This window comes from Lissotriton vulgaris, chromosome 4_1 (genome assembly GCF_964263255.1).
Source record: "Lissotriton vulgaris chromosome 4_1, aLisVul1.2, whole genome shotgun sequence".
Classification (NCBI taxonomy): Eukaryota; Metazoa; Chordata; class Amphibia; order Caudata; family Salamandridae; genus Lissotriton; species Lissotriton vulgaris.
Window position 1 is genome coordinate 666,013,609 of NC_141691.1, and position 23,745 is coordinate 666,037,353.

Genomic DNA, 23,745 nt, shown 5'->3' on the forward strand with positions numbered 1-23,745 from the left:
TGCCCCGTGGTTTTCATCAGCCCTTAAGGCCGAGCTAGGTGAAGTGAAAACTCTAGAACGGAGGTGGCGTCGTAATTACGACACAGCTGCACGTAACACCTATATAGCAGCTAGACGAAAATATCATGTAGGATTAAAACTAGCAAAAAAAGCCCATTACCTACAGGCCATTTCTTCTGCAGGCCAAGAACAAAAAGCTATCTTTAGGATCGTTAAGGATTTTATCAAGCCCTCAGCTCTATCGCAAGAGATCCCTCCATCACAAGATCTCTGTAACACGATATCTGATTATTTCGATAATAAAATCCTAACTATCACTAATACCTTCCCTTCAGATATTACCTTCACAACGGATGGTGAACAGATAGCGAAGATGACTTCCCCCCTCCGCTTTGACGAGTTCTGCCCAGTCCCCCTGGAGGAAACTGCTAAAGCCATTCTAGCCAGCAAATCAGGTTCCCCTTTTGACCCCTGTCCTCCTCCGGTGTTGCACCATCTAATAGAGATAGTTAATCCTATGATTAACAGTATCATCAACTCTTCTCTAGCAACAGCAAGTATCCCAGAGGACTGGAAACTTGCAGCTGTAAAGCCACTCCAAAAAAAGGCCCTGGCCGATCCTACTACCCTGTCCAACCTGCGCCCGATCTCTTTGCTACCCATCCTATCTAAGCTGACTGAAAAGTTTGTCAATAGTCAACTGACAAACTTTTTGGAGAAGAATAACGTTCTCCATTCAAATCAGTCTGGCTTTCGGTCAGAACACTCTACCGAATCAGCTTTATTATATTCTGCTGAAACTTTAAGAGCAGCAATGGATCGGGGAAAACAGGCTGTCCTTATCCTTCTTGACCTGTCGGCAGCCTTCGATACCGTGTCCCACAACATCTTACTGGACCGGTTGGCTGCCGCAGGGGTGGGAGGACAGGTGCTGACCTGGTGTAGGAACTTCCTCACAAACAGACGCCAAATAACAGTGCTTGGCCCATATCAGTCTGAGGCTAAAAACGTCAGCTCAGGGGTGCCACAGGGCTCCAGCTTGAGCCCTGTCCTTTTCAATCTATATATGACACCCCTGATGAACTTGATCGAGTCATTCAAGATCAGTTCTATCTCATACGCTGACGACACCCAACTGATTCTGGTGCTGGATAAGGAACAACCAGGTGCCGAGGAAGACCTTAGGAATTGTCTTGCAGCGACATTCAAGTGGATGAATAACAACCATCTAAAGTGCAACGCCGGAAAAACGGAAATCTTACCCATAGGGATCAATAATCTTTTTTCCCCTTCAGCATGCTGGCCATCGGATGCAGAAGCTCCACCTAACACAATTGCATCCGCCCGTAACCTAGGCATAAAGTTTGACAACTGCCTATCCTTCAAACCTCAGGCTGTAGCAGTGGCAGGTATGTGCTTTCAAATTATCAAAGCACTCAGGAAATTTTTTGACCTCCTTCCCCTTTCGGCGAGGAAAACAGTCGCAGTGGCCTTAATAAATTCCAGGCTAGATTACTGCAATGGACTCTATGCTGGAGCAAATAAAATCGTGCTCCACAAATTGCAGATGATCCAAAACGCGGCTGCCCGCCTCGTACTGCGTCTGCCCCGCAGATCATCTGCCTCTGCAGCTCTAAATACCTTACACTGGCTGCCAATAGGAAAGAGAATTTTGTTTAAACTTCTCCTGATTACTTTTAGAGCCTTCCATCAACGTGGCCCGACCTATTTACGAAGGGGGTTCAAAAGATATTACCCAGCACGCTGCCTAAGATCTGCCAGTCAGAATTTACTTACTATTCCCCGTTTTAAACTGGCTACAAAGGGTGGCAAATCCATCTTTGTACTAGGAACTAAGGCCTGGAATAAACTTCCCCTTCCCTTGCGTTCTTTCCCCCAAGAGGCCCCTTTCAGGAAGGCACTGAAAACCTGGATTTTCTCCATGCCTGACTCAATGTGTAGAACCCTAGTGTAGTGGCTGTGTTTAAGAAACTGGACTTCTTTCCCTATCCAACCCTTCCATCTGGGTTGTGTAAGCGCCAAGATACTCCTTGGAGTGGTAGCAGCGCTCTATAAATGCCCATTACAATTACAATTACAATTACAATTACAATCCTTCTTACCAGAAATTAAGTAACCTTATGGGACACAACAGATTGGCCCCAACTATGCCTTGACTCCCCAACTACCTCAAAGTTTTAACCAAAACTGCAGAGACCAATGGCTACAAAATCTTTATTTCACTATAGACTTTTCACCTCTATCTCCCTTTCCTAGCTCTAGAAATATTATAGGGATTGGTGTATTTGTACATTCAGGCATTGACAATTGTAATCTCGTCTATTTGGTCCTGTTTGTGAAATCTTTGGACTGCTTGCTGCATATCCAGAATGCAGCAGCAAGAACAATATATGGCCTAAGAAACTTTGATTCCATATTCATGAAACTCAAATCCTATTACTGGTTGCTAATTCAAAAAATGATTCTTTTCAAAGTAGCCTGCCACATCCATCAAATCTTCTATTAACCGCATCGCTGCTGCGGTGATTTTTGCGCTGTGCGGCATTTTTAAAAATACCGCGTTACATGACGAGCTCAGCTCGTCATCAGCACACGCCACCCGTGGCTGATGACGAGCTGAGCTCGTCATCAGCAGCGAAGGGGTTAAACTGCTCCATATGCTGTTCTTCATAGGTTTTAATGTCATTGTTCCATAGCAATCCTTTGTTCAAACTCAAATGGTCTTTTCAGGATCCAAAAATACAGTTTTTTAAGGGATCGTATGACAGAATATCCTTGAAAAGCATATTGTGATACACAATATCGCCAAACAAGATTGAGAACACAAATATTGCCTTTACATACAAAATATTGACATAAAATAGGTAATTATATCGAATTTTAAAATATCAAACATTGTATTAACTTAAGAAATATATTAAATTAAGAAAATATAAACTTAAAATAATTTTTAATTAACAATATATTAATTTAATAATGAAAAGATATAAATAAATTGTATAACTTAAAAGTATGAAATAAAATGTGAAAATACATGTAAAAGATAATAAGCATACTATCTATCACAACATTATCTACTAAACGTAAATAATAACACCAAAAACACTATTGATAATTATGAATAATAAAAAAACACTGCATATTAAATATTATAACAAATGTACATTAACATTATTAAGCTTAAAAAACATTATAACAAAAATAACATTCCGAAAAACGTAAATTTTGGCTTCTCCTAAATTTGAATTAGTTGGCTTTTGACTGTGGTTTTTTTTTTTTTTTTTTTTTTTTTTTTTTCCCACTGTCCTATGATTAAGCTGCTTGGTCTATATTTTCCTTTTCGGTATACCCAATGGTTTCCCCAAACGTCAGTGGGTATCGAATTGCAGCAACATCTCCCTGCTACGGTTATATCGGGGTGCTTTATGGAGAGATGTGATAATGCTGAGTGTAAACATTGAATTATCGGTGAAAGCACTACCAGTATATCTGTGGCAGTATATTCCTCTCTCCGATAGCCTGATGTGATATACCAAGGGCGATAATGAGGACAAAAAAATAAATAAATAACATATAAAATACAAATATACAATTAACAAATACTTGAAATTAAAATCAACACATAGTAAGGTTGGAGGGGTCAAATTCACTATTCCCACCCCAAACAAAGCTGCAGCCAGGAATGTGTTGAACTTCGGCAGGATCAGGTTTACTATTCCCACTCAAACCTGTGCAACAGTAGAGAAAGTAATGGGCTTTGTAGGGGTCAGATTTGCTATACCACTCAAATGAGAGCAACAGTAGGGAAAGTGTTGTACTTTGGAGGGGTCATATTTACTTTTCTCACTCTAAATGAGTCTAACACATGAAGACCCAGTTACTTGATACCAAGCAACTTGTTATTCCTACTCATCAAAATAGTTCTATTTCTCCGTTTTGTATCAGTAGAACTAAGAATCTTCAATACTGGGTGAATGCTATGCATGCTAAAAGTACTCTATGGACATAGACAGCATCAGGCGGCACAATATGCCCTTCCCCCCGACACCCGTGCAAAACTGAGGCACATGGAAATTCTCCAGATGCGGAGACCTTTCCCAGAAGTCTGGAAACCTATCCTTCTCACTCACCAACTTCAGGGCCTTAACAAACATAGGCCCCTGACACTACTAATATACTACCTGAACACCTGCTCCTTAGTTAAGCACCAGCTTGACATTTTTCTTCTCCTAGCGACCGATAAATCAGATATCCTTATAGTAACAGAAACCTGGTTGCCACTCGATTCCACCCCTGACATGTTAGCGGCATTACCCAATGGCTAGGACATCCTCCACACCAACCGTCCACCAGGCAAACTGTGGGGGAGGGGTAGCATCCATCATCCATACAAACCTCAAATTCACTGCCCTAAATTATCTCTGTCTCAAGGAAGCAGACAATATGGTAATTAACTTGAAATCTGCCTCCGACCCGATCGTCTGCCTGCTAGTTTATAGGCCCAAACACCAGATGCCCCTATTCCCCCATTCACTGAGCGAATAGATTGCTAACCTTGTAATCAATCACGCTAAAATCTTACTTGTGGGTGACTTCAATTATTGGTACACGGACCCACATGGAGAGCCTCAGTCAGCTGAGCTTACTGATCTCCTAACCAACCTAAATTTTACCCAGCAAGCGTCCTCAGCCACACACATCTAAGGGCACATTCAGGACCAAGTCTGGACCAATAACCTGATAATATCAGAAACCTGCAATACTTCCACGCACATGGCCAGACCATCACTTAATAAAGTTCACTATAAAGAACTTCGCCACTGATAAAACCCCCACGGTCAAAGGGGGGATTGCCAGGAAATGGAATACCCATGATAAAAAGGAATTAGTTAACACACTGGCTAGCACAGCCCCAACCTCTGTGCCTGATCTCAACATCTTTGAGATGAAAATATCAGCTTGGCTACTGGCAGCCAGTAATAAGTATGCACCCCTCAAAAAAGTAAAACCGGCTCGCTGCACTGACGCTCAGAGATGGTTCTCTTACGAAATAAAAGTATAAAAATTGGCCCTTCGCCAACTGGAAAGGCAGTGAAGAAAGAACTATTCTCTAGAAAGAAAACTCCATTACCTTACAGCGCAGAAAGAATATAAGAAGGCTATCTTTTCAGCCAAAGCAGCTCACTATTCGTCAAGAATTCTTAACTCCCACAAGAGTTCTAAAGAAATCTTTTCAATCATCAATGAATTGTCAAAACCCAGACAGAATTCTACCCAAGGCCACTCCAACTCAAGCACTGTGCGACTCCCTGAACGATTACTTCATAGAAAAGATTTCCACCTTTAAAGCCAGCATCCCTCAACACTGCTCCAATGTAACTCCCTCTGCCACCCACGGCAACAACTGTACGCTCGATTATTTCCTGGCCATTAGCACCCAGGTCTTCCAGGACCTTTTGTCATCATCGTGCAATCATTTAGGTTGAAACGCCATCGACTACCCAGCCTAGAACTCAGGCGTTGGTGTGGTCATTCTATTTACCTGAAATACCCCAAAAAACACTGTATATAACTTGCAATTTTGACCACCTTTATCGTTCTGTAATTTTTTCGCTGTTCACGCTGTATTTCACACTCCTTGTCACTGCGCCGCCCCGCCCTTTCACCTACACGCCCAGTGCTTACCCTGTGTGTTATTGTCATTTTGTATTTATGTACTGTAGTGCTTTGTAACTACTTATGAAATTATAGTTTATATTTACTTTCTTTACCTACGTTGTGGTCTTCCTCTCTTCCCCTCCCCCATTGAGATTGATACCACTGTTTTAAACTGACCTGTTTTTAAATATTGTCCAGCTGAGACATTGTTCTTGATATAAATTGTGCTTGGTCTCATCTGGGTTAAGGGGCCTTACTCCTGTTATTGTTCCTAAATTTCTAAAAGTGGCATATCCTAAATAACTAAATAATACATTAAAATCTGACTTTACCACTAAAGAGGATTCTAAATTGCAATTAAAAGGAGTGGAAAAGGTATTTATCTGGCTGCTACCAATCCGAATTTATATTTAATAAATGTAACAGTGTAGCCCAATGATTCCCTACGGCAGTAGCCAGCATTGCTACAGTGAAAATCGTTTTGGAAGATATTTCACTGAAAGGACATGTTCACTATTAATTTCTCCATGCCCTACTTTTAAATATCATGCACCCTGCCTTTATGGCCAATAAGGCCAACATACCAGCTGAATATTAATACTTAAATGGAAGGCTTAAGAAATTTGCATTTTAAAACAGCCACAGGCAGCTTACCTGTGTGCAGCTACCAGGCTGAGCATGACTGTAGTCTCTCACATGTAGCATGCACACGTGCACACACATCTGTACACGTGCAACCAGTCTAGCGTCCCTTACCCTAGTTGCATTGCAGCAACCTTGTACTAAAAGGTGGACACTGGTGGTAAACGTGCGCAGTTCAATTACTATGCAATTATCATGAGTGGGACGCCGATAGTGAGACTCACCCAAAATAAAGGTAAAAAACTGGTGATCAAAAAGCAAATGGTTCTGGGTTCCTATTACAGATAGGGCACACTTCTCTTGTTTGTGCCACTGCGCACCTTTAGCAGGTGAGCCGGGTACAAATAGGGAAAATGCCTCCTATTTTGTTGAATGCTCTCAAAGCAGCCGTGAACATGTGCTGCCCCCAGGGCAGCGCATTCAAGAAAAATACGGAACAGCTGTTTAAAAGCTGCTCCTTGTTTCTCTGTGCAAGCGGCAACCAGCCTGCACTTTTAAGAGGGATTACAGATCCCCTTGCAGGTGAGTGGAGTAAGTGACTGAACCCACAAGTGGGGTGTGCCAAGGGGCCCATGAAATCTCTTTCAATCCCCTAGAGGGCTGCCCTTAGTGGGCACACTGAAAGGCGCACACAGTCAGTGATGGTAAGTGGTTTTATTATCTTTTTATTTAACTTTTCCTATCCCTCCCTTTGTCGACTCCCCCCTCCAACCTTTAAAAGCAGTGGCAAGAGGGGCGTGGCCAAGATGGCGGAATAGGAGGACGCGACCTCGGCGAGCTCCTCCGGCCCAGGCCCCTGAGCACCTTATTCACTGCTGATCTCCCCCCATCGTCGCTGGCCGGCGACGGCGGGTGCAGTGTTGAACTAGCGGACCTTGCTGGGGGCAAAATCTGCGCACCAGAAGGCACTGTTAGCGGACTGTGGAAGCCGAGCCGCGACCTGCGAAAGCTGCGGCCCGACCGGAAGTGCCGTTGGGTCCGCCCTGTGAGCAAACTCGAGCCTGAGGCGCTGAGCGGAGGCCGCCGGCGCTGCCTGGAGAGGAGCGGGGACCAGCTCGGGTCCGCCCACTACTGCAGTGCGGAGCCGCTGATTGTGGTGCTGAGCGAAAGCGGACGAAGCGGCGAGAAGTTGGTGCCCCGCCAAGAAGAACGGCCAATTTACGGCCGTGGGTGGGACCGGAGCGGTGCCGAGGATTTCGGGGGTCCCGCCTGGACGGGCTCGGGGCACGAGATCGTTCCACTCGCTGAAGCCATACAGGAGGTGGTGTGTGCCTGGCAGTGCAACTCGGGCCCAGTGGGGTCTCAGAAGCCACTGGCGCGGCTGACCGCGGTGACTTGTTGGCTCCCTTGTAGTGAGCGGATTGGGGTCCGCTCGGGAGCTACTTGCGAGGCGGCGTGCTACGGATTGTGGACGCCATTTTGGGCTGGAAGCTACGTTCCACCGGTCTAGCACTGAGGTGGAGCTGGCAGGAGTTGACGCCCGAGGAGCACGAGGAGGTGGAGAACGGGTGTTGGACTACACCACAGGAACGGACGGACGGCCTAACCGGTTAGGGCGGTCACCCTAGCTAGGCGGTGTAGTGCTCGCTACTGTCACTGGTGAGGATTGAACACTTTCATTCGGCGCCCAAGATGGCCAGCAACAAGGGGTGCAGGAAGGGTGACCGCACCCTACTGGAAATGCTGAACAGGAGCAATGCACGGCAAGACCGCGGACAGCCCTCCCCAAGTCAGTCTAGCAGTTCACAGGGGGCGAGCGGAGGGGAGCCGCCAGTTACCAGGTCATTCCTTGACTCACTTTTTAGCTCCTTACGAGAGGACTTCCAGACTCTCAAGCAGGAAGTGGCGGGGGAGGTGCGTGAGGTCCGGAGAGAGGTTGATGGCCTAGGAGAAAGGGTCTCATCTGTGGAAGAAGCGGGACATGCCCGGGACGAGGAACTCACACAGCTTCAGCAGGAAGTGATCAGGCTCCGGGACCAGCAGATTGATCTACAATCCCATGTGGAGGACCTCAAGAACCGTTCCCGGAGGAACAACATCAGGGTCCGGGGCGTTCCGCTCGGAGAAGAGGGGGAAGACGCGGCCACCTACCTGCAGGATCTGTCCGGGAAGTCCTAGGTGAGCCGACGGACTTTACTCTCAGGATCGATAGGGCACATAGAGTGGGCCCACGACGCAGAGCTCCGGTGCCTCCTCCCGATCTTCTGGCCTACCTGCCAGACTATCCCCTGAAGGAAAGGATTCTAAGGGTGGCTCGCACTGAGCCCTCCTTGGAGTTCAGAGGCCATAGGGTGGCCCTCTTTCAAGAACTCTCAGTGGTCACCCGACAGAAACGCAAGTCCTTTAAAATTGTGACTGACTTCTTGCGGGAGCATGACATTCAATATTCTTGGGGCCACCCTTTTCGTATTATCTTCCGCTGGAACGGAATATTGCATCAGCTGAGCTCCCTTCAGGACACCTGTACTGTATTGGGCATCACGGCGACTGACTAAGATGCCCCCACTCCACGTCGTCGCCGGATTACCAGGGATGGCTGGCAATCGGTCCCTGGCCGCAGGTCTTCGACTTCTTCAGTGAGACTGGACTCGCCTACTATCCGGGCTGAAATGGATAATGCTGTGCGAGAGGTCGCTAGAGAAACTGCGACAGGAGAGGTTGCTTTGACTGCCTAGGAATTCTCCGGGGGGGAGATCGACATCGCTTCTTATTTTTTGAGCTGCAGGTTTGGGGGCCTGGGGGGTTGGGGGGAGAGCGGGGGTGGTGTTGTGGCTGGACGTCCACTTTTGAGACTTTTCCATAGACTTGTCTTTCTGGGCCGGCCTTGGACAATAGTTTCCTTGACTCCTTTCTTAGGGGGACGGGGACAGTGTTTTCGGTTTAGAAGGGGTTGTTTTGGGGTGTTGGGGCACCGGGAGTGGTCGTGGGAGTTGGGTGTGGGGGAAGGAGTTGTCCAGTGCGCTGTGCTAAGATTTGTTACTCTGCCTGAGTTTCTCCACCTTGTCTTGCTCTGTGACAATGGGGAGGCGCATTGGGAGGTGGATTGTGGGGTTGGCGGGTGTGTGGTGAGAGACCTGGTCACATTGGGGCTGGTGGTTGGTACTAGGCCGCGCTGCGCAGCGGGGAAAGGCTTTGCATACTGTTGCTGTTTGAGTTGGGGGGAGGATGCTCGCCCACTATGATCACCATGCAGGACACTTGCACCTTTACACACATTTCCTCCTATGCCTCCTCATACCTTTAAAATCGTGACCTTGAATGTCAGGGGTCTGAACAATCCCGTTAAGCAGCGAGCGGTGCTTTCCCTGTTAGGAAACGCCCAAGCGGACATATGCCTCCTTCAGGAAACCCACTTGCTACCACAGGACACACATAGGCTACGCTCTTGTACAGCCGGGGTAGCGATTATAGTGGCTCAACATTTCAGGGGGGAGCACATCCACAAGTTCGCAGAAATTAAAGGGAGGATGTTGGCACATAGGTTTCGGTGGGGGGCATTAAATTTACGTTAGGCTCCCTTTATAGTCCCAATGTTAAACAGGAGCGGTTCTTGCAGTCTGCGGTGGAAGAGATTTCGGCCTCGCCGGAAAGGCATGTTATCCTCAGGGGCGACCTTAACATGGTCTTTGATTCGGTAGTCGACAGATCGGGGCAGCGCTCCCCGCAAGTCGGGGAACTCTCAGCTGGTTGCAAGGCTAGACTTGCGGAGGACCTCCAGGACCTCTGGCGTCATAAGCACCCCGTAGACAGGGATTACTCGTACTACTCCCACGCGCACAAGACCTACGCGAGGCTTGATCATCTCCTGGTCACCTCACCGGTGCAGGCCCTGGCGTCTGCCGTGGACATGGGGGTTATTTCCTCGTCGGATCATGCCCCTGTTGAGGCCTCCTTCTGCTTGCCGCCGTCTGCCACCCCGGCGAGGGTCTGGCGCCTCCGGGATACTCTGCTCCACAGGAAAACGGTAACGGACCGTATTGAGCAGATACTTCGTGAATATTTGGCGCACAATGACAACACAGATACCACTAGAGCCACCCAGTGGGCAGCTTTGAAGGCGGTCCTCCGGGGGGAGTTTCTGTCAATCTCCGCGGCCAAAAATAGGGAGCGCAGGATAAAGAGGGATGAGCTTACTGACAGAGTCCGGGAACTGGAGTTGATCCACCGCAGAACTGGGGCTCCGAGGATTTGGCGGCAGCTTAAAGAAGCAAGGAAACTCCTTGCCGCCTTAGATGTGGACCGGGCGGAATATGCGGCCCTCCGACTGCGCCACGCTTTTTATACTGGGGGGGATCGCTGTGGCAAACTTTTGGCCAATAGACTCCGGGCCACTAGGCAGAGCCAGTTGGTGAAAGAACTCTCTGACCCCACGGGCGGTGCAGTAACAGACGATGCCTGCATCTCGGCCGCGTTCCGAGGGTTCTACGGAAACCTCTACGCGGGTGACCCGCCGGATGTACCGGCTATGACCTCCTACCTGGACTCGGTCACTCTGCCCTCCTTGGACCCTCTACTGGCGGACCACCTGAACAGGGACATTAGCATAGAGGAAGTAGTGACGGCCATTGCCAGACTCAAGCATGGCAAAGCACCAGGTCCAGATGGCTACTCGGCCCTCTTCTATAAGACGTTCTGCGGGGCGTTAGCCCCAATCCTCACCCGCCTTTTCAACTCTTTCGCGGAACCTGGAGCCATCCCGCCTGACCTCCTGAGGGCTTCCGTCACGGTCATCCCCAAACCGGGGAAAGATCCTAAACACTGTGGATCTTATAGGCCGATATCTCTCCTAAATGTTGACCTGAAACTCTATACTGGGATTTTGGCAAGCCGCCTGGTGCTCCATCTACCCGGCCTTGTCGACCCGGATCAGGCGGGTTTTGTTCCGGGACGGCAGACAGTGGATAATACAAAACGGGTGGTCCACCTGCTGGAAAAGGCTTCCCGGATTCCGGGTGAGAGGATGATGCTCGCGGTTGACGCAGAAAAGGCGTTTGATCGCGTGCATTGGCCTTTCTTGGAACAAGTGCTGGTGAAGGCGGGTATTGGAGAACGATTTCGCACTATGATCCTCAACTGCTTTAAGGAGCCCTCGGCAGTGGTCTGGGTTAACGGCCACACCTCCGCAGCCTTCCCCATCGAGAGAGGTACCAGGCAGGGCTGTCCACTTTCGCCCTTACTCTTCGCTCTCTACATGGAGCCGCTCGCTCAAAGGGTGCGGACGCGACCGTCAGTGGAGGGGATACGGATGGGTGGATTTACCCATGCGGTCAGTCTCTACGCTGATGATGTCATCTTCACATTGGCTACACCCGGACATCACTTCCGGCCTGTATGGAAGAACTGGCAGCGTTCGGCACGGTCTCGGGCTTTAAAGTAAATATGGGGAAGTCGGTGCTTTGGATATCTCCCTGGCGCCTGATACCAAGGCATATTTGCAGAATAGGTTCCCGTTACTTTGGTCCTCAGAGGCGATACCATATTTAGGGATTCAGATTGCCCCTACGTTGCCAGCCATGGTCGCAGCCAACTACTTGGCCTTGGGTGCCAAGATCAAGAACGAGCTAGGCCGCTGGAATCGCGGCATCCTCTCCTGGTTGGGTAGGAATGCTGCCGTCAAGATGACGATTTTGCCACAAGTGCTCTACTTATTCAGGGCCCTGCCGCTGCTGCCGCCGAAGGGGTGGATACAGCAGTTGCAGTCGGATGTAGCCCGTTTCGTTTGGCAGGGGAAAAAGCCTAGGTTACGCAGGACCCTCTCCCTTTTGTCTCCTGACGCTGGAGGCCTAGGCATTCCCGACTTCCGTAAATACTTTCAGGCGACGCAATTGAGGTACTTGGTCGAATGGTGCAGGTGGGAGTCGGATAAGCATTGGCTTTTCCAGGACCAAGCGGTGGCGGGGCAGCCTCAGCAGGAGATACTGTTCCTACACCGGACCCACCGGCCTAAGAATCTCTACGCCTCTTTCATTACTAGGGTACCTTTGCGGGTCTGGGATGCGACCTACCTTAGGTATGACCTCACCACATTTCCTTCGCCGCTTTTCGCCGCTAGTGGATAATCCTGCCTTCACCCCTGGGATGGAGAAAGGAGCCTTCACACATTGGCGGCAGGCAGGATGCAGAGCATTATGTCACCTGTATGGCCCGAGGGTGTCATCCCGTTCACACAATTTCGGCTGGAATTCTCACTCCCCGAAACGGAGAGACACCGTTATATGCAGGTTCGGCATTGGGCCCTTCAGCCACAGGTGGGGGATGTGGCGGATAGGATGCTCTCACCGTGTGAGAGATAGCTGTTGTCCCGTACATCGGACTTGAAACTAATCTCGGACCTGTATAAGTTTTTGCAACTACCCTCAACGCACTTCCACAATCCAGGGAGGGTTAGATGGGAACGGGAGCTTGGGAGGACACTGAGCCCCAAGGAATGGGACCACATATCTTATAGGGCGCGCCACTCAGCATATCATATGGGCCTCACTGATACTTTTACTAAAGTGTCCACTTACTGGTATTATACGCCTGAGCGGATCCATGAGTTCGACCATAGTAAGACAGACACATGCTGGCGGGGGTGCGGACAACGGGGTACGCTCACGCACATTCTCTGGGACTGTCCTCTCTTAACTGGCCACTGGAAGGAAGTGCTGGATGAAATTGATTCTCATTTCGGCATAGAGCTTCCGCGCTTCCTGGCATATACCCTGCTAGGACTCCCAAATGATCTAATGTATCCCCTCAAGTCCAGAAGAGGCAGGCAGATCGCCATTGCACTCGGCTCTGCAGTTCAGAATATCTTGATATACTGGCGTACGGACACAGTACCCACGATAACAGGCTGGCTCCACAGACTTTGGCACGTGCTGGGTATGGAGAAATTGTCTTTGGTGGTGGCTGGGGATGTAACGCAATTTAATGAACTGTGGCAACCATTCCACTCTTTGCTGCTCACAGAGTTCAGGAAGCTCACCTGTCCGAGGTACCTTCGCCTCCTGCGGCTAACGAGCCCGCTAGCGCCAGATCAGTGAGAGGAATGAGACCCTCCTCCCCAATTACCTATTGCTTTGGGAGATAGGCTGCATGTTAGTAGCGCACTGGACAGTGAGTGGGGTGGGTGGGGGGGGGAGTTGGGTGGGGCACTGGGACGTTGGGGTGGCGGGGGACGTTTGTACTAAAATGTTGTGTCATGCCGGACTTTTGCTCCTTTTCATTTGCCGATCTTATACTGCTGTATATAAGTTTGGATGTGTCACACTGAATGAATACAATACTTTAAACTTAAAAGCAGTGGCAAGTGGTTTTAAATACCAAGTCAAAGTGGCAGTAAACTGCACACACAGGCCCTGCAATGGCAGTCCTGAGACAAGTTTAAAAGGTTACTTGTGTGGGTGGCACAATCAGTGCTGCAGTCTCACCAGTCGCAATTAGGTAACAGGCACTGGGTATATGATATAGCACTTTACAAGGGACTTACAAGTAAACTAAATATGTCAATTGTGTATACGCCAATATTATCATGCTTAGGGAAGAGGGCACATGGCCTTTAGCACTGGTCAGCAGTTGTAAAGCACTCAGAGTCCTAAGGATAACTAACAAAATTCAGGAAAAAGAGGAGGAGGAAGGCAAAACGTTTGGGGTGACCTTTCAGAGAGGGCCATTTTCCAACAACCGTTCACTACTTGCATTTGAAAAACACAGAATCAACAAAAGTAGTTTTGCATTATCGAATACATTTTATTCATTAGATAATGGATGTTCAGGGGAAAAAAGTAAACCGTTAGTTACTCCGTGGGGAATAGTGTTATAACGGTGTTTTCCCAATAATAAAGAAGTATTCTCCATACACTAGAGAAGTATTACCTTCATGTTGATTGTGCTAAAGTCTGCAGTGCACACCAATGAAGTATTTCTTTTATGTTAGTTGTGTTATATTCTCCAGTGCACTGTCCCAGAAATGTGTTCAAAGTACGGATAACAAGAGAAATCTTGAGCATTTCTCAGCGTAGGATACAGAGAAAATTAGGGAGAGGGTCTGGGTGGAGGAAAGAGGACAGTCACGGGGGCTACCAACATGCGCTTCGTTTGCCTTCTAAACAAGCATTTACAAGCCAACATATTTGGCTGCTACTGGGTGGTGTTCACTCATGCTGAACCAGTCCACCAGCAATAAATTGCAGAAGATGCAGCTCAGTTTACTCACAAGTCAGTTACATTGCAGTTCGGTTTACACACGTTTCAATTATTAATCATTCAAACACTTGCTTAGTCAACACTGGAAACCTCCTAACTCGAGTTTTTTATACTTCTGCCATTCATCAGAGAAAATTATTACTTTCTTCAGATATGCTTACATGCTACTCATACAGCGCTGTCAAGTTACACAGGTCCATGTGTGACGAGCCACTCCAGTCCAGGTTTTGTACTTGCTAGCCTTGTTTAACCCATTATAAAATTCGAACTATACATCCCAGATCACAAACCGATAACCTGGACTGGAGCAGATAGCCACGCATGGGAATGGGAAACTGGCCAGCTTTGTTTATGTATTGCTGCAGTGAGATTCCAAATGAAGGGCGGTGCATCCGGTCCGCAAAGACATGTACGATGTACGTACTTCCTGCCGTTTAACTTGAGATGGAAATATTAAGAAGGTAAATTGAAAGTGCAGGTAACACACAGGAAAGAGTTCAAGTGAAGGTCTAAACTTAATTTCCTGGAAGTTGAGAGTTTCTTAAGGCAAATGTGCCCCTGAAAAGGGTTCTGCTTGTATCCTGCATCAGGAGGTTGGATGTTAGTAGCTGTTTTATAGGCCCAGCCTCGTTTAGCACTCATGGGAACTCTTTCAGCTTAACATCAGCTGCCTTTTCATTTACATACCGGTGGAAACCTCGCTTCTGCTGCATCACTGAGGCACACACACTTTTAGATTAGGTGTGACTTACCCAAGGTCCAACCCGGTTAGTGCAAAGACATTGAGACCATATTAAAAATGTCTAGAGACAATGGAATTTATATAACACTTTGACATCACATTTAAACCTCACAATTTGGGCGCTAGTACCGCAGAAGCTATTGGAATGATGTGGCAGCTAGTGGCAATGTAAAAATGTTACAACTAATACAGATTTGGCTAAAATTGTACATGTAATACCGGCCATTAAAAATCTCATATTTTAAGAATGAAAATGCCTGCAAATATTTAGAAAATAGCATTGCAACTCCAATAGGTTTGACTGTACTTTGCTAATGCATGCAAACATAGGCATGTATAAATATGTACAGATCATTCATGTAATAGATAACTGGGTAACCTGATGCATGGGACTGCAGTCCTGGGGAAGAAAGAAGAGACAGTGAGAGACAGGTTGCACAGATACCTTACAAATAGTAAATGTGTATTTGTGCATGCATGTGTTCTCATGTATTACCGCCTTAAACACTTTCCTGTAACTGTGACTGATTGCTACAATCTCACCAGCGTAATTGATTCAGCTTCCGGACTTCTAGTACTGTGCTTCCGTTGGCACTCTAGTACTTGTGCTTCATCATCAATATGACAGAATCCGGCAGGAAACCTCAAGGGCATGACTGCTCACCTCTGAAACAAGGACCAACCTGGAGATCGTGGGTTCTAGGTGTTAGCACTTTTTAGCATTTAAATCAAAATGTCCATTAATAATAGTGTGCAGAGCAATCAATCTATATATGTGAATAATGACATGTAGATAATCCAATTGAAACAAATAGGCTACAACATATTAAAGTGTATTTTCCTGGCTATAGCTAACTGTGCCTCAGTTAGGCCTCGACTCCATCTTGTCCAACATGGAGGTCACATCATTATGTTCATTCTCTGTTTGTATTTCTGCCTGTCACTGTGTAAAGTAAGATGTGGATTTGTTTATTTCTGAATTACACTTTTCTCAAATAAATTCCACTTGCACATGGTATTGCATGCATTCACAATAGTTCACTTTTGTTCAATCACTTCTGGGTGACATTAGGTCAGAGTTGCTGAATGAATATTCAGTCAGTCAATCCTCTTTATTTCAGCCAATTGCCATAAAAGAGACATGTATTTATAAAATATTTAACATACAAAATCATGTACCTATGAACATAATGTGAACCATAAAAGTGACCACTAGCCGTCAGTTAAATACAATATTCATGTAGAGGGTTAGTGCTAAAGTGATTTGCTTTATGATGATTCATAAATCTGTAATTTGATTCGATTAAGTTGTAATTCTTTGCTGGCACCTCCATTCCACACTTCCAGTCCTGTGGACTCTAGATTAAACTACCAAATTATGAGATAAAATAAACATAGCTACCTTCATTTATTAGCTTTATTGGTTTACCTCCCACCATGATATTTTGACCTCTCAGCAGGCAAAATAGATAATCTTGGGCACATTTCTCTTATTTAACTTCTGCTCTAACTGCACCTGCAGAGGAATATTCAGTGAGTATCGCCCATGCCATCTTGGACACCAGCCCACACACATACAGCAATGATTTGTGCAGCCCTATATTGCCTGTGCTCGATGTCACCATTGGTTTATTTCAAGCTATTTCCCGTCATTTTGCTGTGGTATTTCATGGATGCTAAGGACACCATGCTCTCATGATCTGATCCCGAGGAGGCTGAAGCCAACCCCCTTTCCGTCACCTGGTGGAAGCCCGTGGCACAATTACTAGTGCCCTGTGAAGGAACTGCCTCTGGGAAGCTTCACGTTTACGGTGAGCACAAGGCAGTCACAGACCAACATGTCCAATATTTGCTTCTCAGTGGGTCAGTTCTGTTGTAGCTGTTCGAAAATACGTTTTTTGTGAAAACAATTTTTGACTATTTTGAAGTGTGTACATTGTAGCTCGGTGCTCACGTAAACATTCCATCCACGCATAAATGAAGAGGAATGGGAAAGCGCAAATGTTATAAAGGACTTTCTGTGGCTACAGGGTCTTTACATTTATTTTTTCCCTTAAAGAAAAATAATGGACATTGAAATATACCAAAATGCAACAAAAAATTAATGCATCAAATTACGTGTACATAAGAATATGACGCGTGCAGCAGGATACATCTTTCACTGCGGGCTCGATATATCTCTTTTTTTTATTTCCTGGCATTACTATCATTTTACAAATTCTATTGCCCCACATGAAATATCGGACAAATGAGCGGAAGGTTGCTTAACGCCACAAGCCAACTATGCAAACACCACAGTGTAATGTGATGCCCGTACTTAAGATCACTCGGGAGGTTGATTAACGGTGCTTCGTGGGCCTCTGTTTCTGTGCAAAGAGCTAATGTAATTTGTACCCATTAGCCTGGTTTATTGCATACTCAAAACAGCCTCTTAAAATAGTAGCTGAAAAATAACTTCACTACAAAAGAGTGCATTGAAAAATAGATGAGCGAACAATAGTCCATATGGTCTGAAGTACTTTCAGTAAGACACGTCACCGTACCCTCAAAGAGAATATTTCTAGAAGAGGCTGGATGACTATTTCGTACTCCTGGCATAGAATACTTCAGCAGAAGCACTCAATCACCTCACGTGCTACTTTTCAATAAAGAATGTTGAATATGCGGTCTGGCTTTGGACTCCACTGTCCAGCCTGCAGAAGGAGGAGGGGCCCTCACACACCAGCAGCACTTACTTTGTTTGACTCTGGGCTCTTCACAATGGAAAGGAGGAGACAGGAGCAGGAGGGCCCCTCATACACCAACAGCAGTTCCTTTGTTTGACTCTGGGATCTGCTATCCGGCCTGCACAAGGGGAAGGAGGAGAAAGGAGGAGGAGGGCCCCTCATACACCAACAGCACTTCCTTTGTTTGACTCTGGGATCTGCTATCCGGCCTGCACAAGGGGAAGGAAGAGTGTCTCGTACAGACCAGCAGCACTTCCTTTGTTTGACTCTGCCGCTGGCCGCGCGACACAGAGGGGAGCATGGGCGAGACAGCGCCTTAGTACCACACGACGCGCGAGAGGAGCATACAGCGCACCATCCCCCCCACCTCACTAACGGCCAATGGGAGGGCGCTCCTAGGCGGGGGGGGGCGTGCCCGGGGGTTTGTTATAGCAGGCCCAGCACGTTGCTCGGACTTTCCTGCCGCGTCGGTGCCGTGGGCTGCTCTGCGCTGTTCGTCGTGCGGCGCTGCTCTGTTCGTCGTGTACGTCTTGTGGTCCGACGGTGCCAGGTATGTGCTGCTTTCTCGCCTCCCTCCCGCCCTCGTCCCTGGGCATGACCAGGTTGCACGGGGCCCCAATGGTTGCGACCAAGGGGGGGGTGAGGAGTAGCGTCAGTGTTGTGCGGGCGAGCCAGTTGCAGCCGCCTCTGTGGCTCACAGTATTCAGCCTATGATCCCAGCGCTCTGACAGACACACGTTGTGCTCTTTGGCGTTTTCGGTTTGGGTCGTGGGATGCTGGGTCCCGGTCGGCGGTCTGGCGCGGGGGAGGGGAGCTTGATCCATCTCGGCGGGAATCTACCTCTTTTGTAAAAGGGTTGATCGCGCCATGCTTTTCTTGAGAATGGTGGCTTAATGGAAGGTAGCTCAGATTCGCACGGTCACGCAGATATAAATATGGAGAAAACGTTGGATGCTACGCCCGATTCACAGGCAGCCCACGACACTAGTCGAAGGTCAAAACTTGGCCTCCGAAGGTGACCCCGTCTGCTGGCAAGTTGCGAGCAATGGCACTCGGGAGTCCCCCTCTCTCCCCTAGGCCCGATCTCAGCGCATGCCCTGTATCGCGATCCGGTGTCGTCTCCCGTTGAATGGGATGGCTATCAAGGTGGGGATGTATGTTGCGGGGCAATGGTGGGTTCCCTGCGGCGGAGTGCATGACGGGGCTGATGGTAGGAGGAGGCTATGGCCGCAGTTAATCAGTGGGAGGGCCATCTTGTGTATCACACATGAGCGAGGATGCCATGCCGGGTGAGTTGCCCCGGGCCGGCCCATGTTTTGTTTGTGCAACTTTGGCGCTCGTGAAGTTCGAACTCTTGTGGCATTTGGCTGCTTGCACCTTGACACAGACGCGGTCGGAGGCTTTCTTCGTTGCTCTCTTGTTTTGGAAGGGATAGATGTACTTTTGGCCCGTCCCACAAGGCCGACCTGTAATTAGACGCTCACACCCGAGTATTCATCTCATCACCGCATGACCTTGCGACCCTCCAGAGATTCATGAGGGCTTCAGACACGAGAGATTAGTTTATAATTACCATTTATCAAGGACAAAATCTATTTCCTCAGTTTTCTGTGAGTGCCTGAATATCAGTGCCGCCTCCAATAATCCCCTGCTCGTGTACAGCACAGGAGACTCCTTTACACATCAACATTCACAAATTCTTCCGTGGGAGGAAGGTGGAATATGGTTAGAGAGTAGCTCAGATTTTGCCCTCATTTCTTATGGTTGCTACAAGGTATGTCAACCACCGAAATCTATTTAAGGCATATTTAAGTCAAGGGAATTAAAACTAAAAACGAAAACGTATTTCGCACACGTCCAGATCAGTTGCCATCCGACTGGCCCATTGCGACCAGCATATGATATGACCAGCAAACTGCAGCTGCAGAAACTCTCCTTGATAGTCTTGGCTGTCCAGCGAACAAGGAAATGTGAACAAATACACGTCAATTTTCAGTTTCCTCCTTCAAGTCAAGAACGAGGAAGAGTAGTATTAAGACTTCAGGCGAGCAAAGACATAACCCTGAGTAGAACCAGAAAGTGAATTTCTGAGTGTTAAATTTCACTGTGGTGATACTAATGCTTAGAACACTTGGAGTGGATAACACCCCCATGATTTTGGGCAGGCTAAGGGAGTGCAGGTTAGGAGCTCCCATATACGCAATGGGGATGGGTCGATTGTTGCAATTTGTCTAAATCACGGCAGTCGCTCGGGGAGTAGTTGAAGCCATAGGTTTTTTACCACCATGCCACTTTGGATTGGGTGGGGCGATGGATCCAGGCAATTGTTGATGGAAAAGAGAGGCCTGGGGTCCTTAGACATGCACTCCTACAAGAAGAACAGGAGGGTATCGTGCAGGAGGACGTGGTAGCAGTGGGCAGTAGGTTAAGAGCGAGCGAGTTCCCATGGTCTGAGGGTGGCACTCGTAGGGCCAGACAACCGGTAGCGATAGAGCATGCCGCAGGATGGGCAACGGTCCCATGCAGAAGTTAGTTGGAAGGAGGTTTGAGTGGTACCAGTACAAGAGAAACTGAGGGTGAACATATCCCTCCTGGATGTACAAGTGGTACGAGACAGCGTTGTGAAGTAGCTAGGTGGGTGGGGGGCTTTGTCATCGACGGGGGCCTCCTCCAGAGCTGTGGCGGAGTCACAGGGCGATCTGGAAGCAGACGGACAGTAGGGGTACCTCTGCGGCAGAAGGATACAGTCTAAATACCTCTGCCTGGCACAGTAAGGGTGCCTGAGCCAAGAACCTGGAGCCGAGGGGGTTCCAGGAAACAGCGTCGGCGCCCCGTTAGTCCTTCGGGCGGTCGGGGGGCCTGAACCGACCGGGGGTGTGCCTCATCGCTCCGCCCTGACAGGGGGGGCGGGAGTAGAACAAAATAAAGTGATAATTTACTGCACCGTCAGAGCATCGACTCGCCGTGCAAGAATGGCTCCTTAGGCATGCGGGTCAGCGAGGGGCTGCCGCATTGGATCGCCTGTAAGATGACACACCTTATCAGCTACTTGTTGTGCGAAATAAACCTGCACCACTGCTTTCCCAAAAATATGTCTCATGAGTTTCCTTGGTATGTAAGTGTTAACATGCGCAGTGTGGAGCGAGCGCTGGCGGTGTGGGCACTATGCCGCTGGCCGCGCGACACAGAGGGGAGCATGGGCGAGACAGCGCCTTAGTACCACACGACGCGCGAGAGGAGCATACAGCGCACCATCCCCCCCTCCTCACTAACGGCCAATGGGAGGGCGCTCCTAGGCGGGGGGGGCGTGCCCGGGGGTTTGTTATAGCAGGCCCAGCACGTTGCTCGGTCTTTCCTGCCGCGTCGGTGCCGTGGGCTGCTCTGCGCTGTTCCCACCCTAACCCTGACCCAGCGGCAGAGCGGAGGGCGAAAGTTGTGAACTTTTAACGGTCATGTTTTGTGTTGCAGGCGGAGTCACAGGGCGATCTGGAAGCAGACTGACAGTAGGGGTACCTCTGCGGCAGAAGGATACAGTCTAAATACCTCTGCCTGGCACAGTAAGGTTGCCTGAGCCAAGAACCTGGAGCCGAGGGGGTTCCAGGAAACAGCGTCGGCGCCCCGTTAGTCCTTCGGGCGGTCGGGGGGCCTGAACCGACCGGGGGTGTGCCTCATCGCTCCGCCCTGACAGGGGGGGCGGGAGTAGAACGAAATAAAGTGATAATTTACTGCACCGTCAGAGCATCGACTCGCCGTGCAAGAATGGCTCCTTAGGCATGCGGGTCAGCGAGGGGCTGCCGCATTGGATCGCCTGTAAGATGACCCACCTTATCAGCTACTTGTTGTGCGAAATAAAACTGCACCACTGCTTTCCCAAAAATATGTCTCATGAGTTTCCTTGGTATGTAAGTGTTAACATGCGCAGTGTGGAGCGAGCGCTGGCGGTGTGGGCACTATGGGATCTGCTATCCGGCCTGCACAAGGGGAAGGAGGAGTGTCCCTTACACACCAGCAGCACTTCCTTTGTTTGACTCTGGTCTCTGCTATCCAGCCTGCACAAGGGGAAGGAGGAGTGGCCCTCACACACCAGCAGCACTTCCTTTGTTTGACTCTGGGCTCTGCACAAGTGGAATGAGGAGGCAGGAGGCAGGAGGCAGGAGGAGGAGGTCCCCTCATACACCAGCAGCACTTCCTTTATTTGATTCTGGGCTCTACTATCCAGCCTGCACAAGGGGAATGAGGAGGAGGGAGGAGGAGGGCCCCTCATACACCAGTGGCACTTCCCTTGTTTGACTCTGGGCTCCTTCTATCCAGTCTTCACACTGGAAAGGAGGAGGCAGGAGGAGGAGGCCCCTTCATACACCAACAGCACTTTCTGTGTTTGACTCTGGGCTCTGCTGTTTGGCCTGCACAAGGGGAAGGAGGAAGGACTCTCACACACCAGCCGCACTTCCTTTCCTTGACTCTGGGCTCTGATAGCTAGCCTGCACAAGTGGAAGGAGGAGGCAGGTGGAGGAGGGCCCCTTACACACCAACAGCAGCACTTTCGCTCACGGCTGCACGGGGCGTGTGCAGGGAGCACCTGGGCCGAGACCGAGTCCATCGGTGCCATTCAGAGCCAAGAAGAGGCTGGAATGGGTCACCCATCTTAGTCCTCTGACTCCCAAACTTTAAATTGTATCTGGAGGAGAGGTCTGCAATGGGCAACAGAAAGTCAACGACTGGCATTCATAATGTATTAGATAATGAAATTATAAATGTGGAACAATGCCTAGAAGCAAAACGGCATCTATTGGTATATTAACTGAAGGGAGTTCCAGCTCTGCTGCAATTAAGGGAGGTAACAATAGGTCTGTTGGTGCTGCTACTAATTGTTGCTTTTCAATCGCACCACTGGCAGCTGAAAAAGACATGTTGCGATTACAGACTACAGATCTGCGAAGATCACCCCTGCAAAGAAAGAAGAGTTGTACACCAGAAAGCAAAAACTATTTATAACTCCTTTTTTATCCCTCAGGTTCCAAGAAGACTTATTTTGGCATTTATGATAGGTTAGAGACCACTGTGGAATCCATTTTAGTTCGGGTTCCATTTTGTGACACTCAATAGGAGCAGGTCTGTAGAGGATGCATAGACTGTTGGCCTTTAAGCGAACTTGAACTGTCTGTACTTTAGCTGTACCCGCAAGGCCTTAAGAAATTTGCAGGTAGCAAGTGCTAATAAGGACAATTGTACATTCTGGAAGGTAACTAATTCTATTTTTTAAAGAGTCTGATGCCCACACCATGGCCACACTTATTCCTGTTGAGAGATGGCTGTCTCTCTTTGGGGATATCTATTCTTCATTTAATAATGAAGCAGCAGGTATTTTTAAATCAGATGATTCAATGGAAAATCCCTCTTCATTTTCGGATCTAAGGGTTGCAGAAATGATTGGAGCAATGATAAATAGGCACAGGGATCGAATGGAGTATCAATTTGCGGGCACCGGCCTTGACAAATGTTAGAAATAATGCAATCAAGTGTGGCCTCCCTTTATCCTAGTTGAATTCAATCATAGTGTCTGTTAGAAATGGGGGTCTCTAGTTGGCACTGGCTGGTGCCACTGTCCAAATAGGGACCCTTCCTCCTAAGTCAGGGCAAGTGGGTCACCCCTTTCAATAAACCCTGCTTAACCCTGTGGTAACGTAGCACGAGCAGTTAGGCCTATCTCAGAGGCACAGTGTGAAGCGTTTATTACCACGTACAGTAAGGCAGTAATGAACCCAC

At 48.4% G+C, this 23,745-nt stretch overlaps 1 protein-coding gene across 1 annotated transcript in view; it reads left to right on the forward strand.

Annotated features, from left to right (window-relative positions):
* Positions 1-9,940: 9,940 nt before the first annotated feature.
* The window catches only part of LOC147722410 (uncharacterized), a 29,929-nt gene continuing 16,124 nt past the window's right edge, over positions 9,941-23,745 (forward strand). The window contains exon 1 of the mRNA XM_086967308.1: positions 9,941-10,873. Coding sequence (XP_086823434.1) covers positions 9,941-10,873 — 933 coding nt within the window. The remainder of the gene's footprint in view (positions 10,874-23,745) is intronic.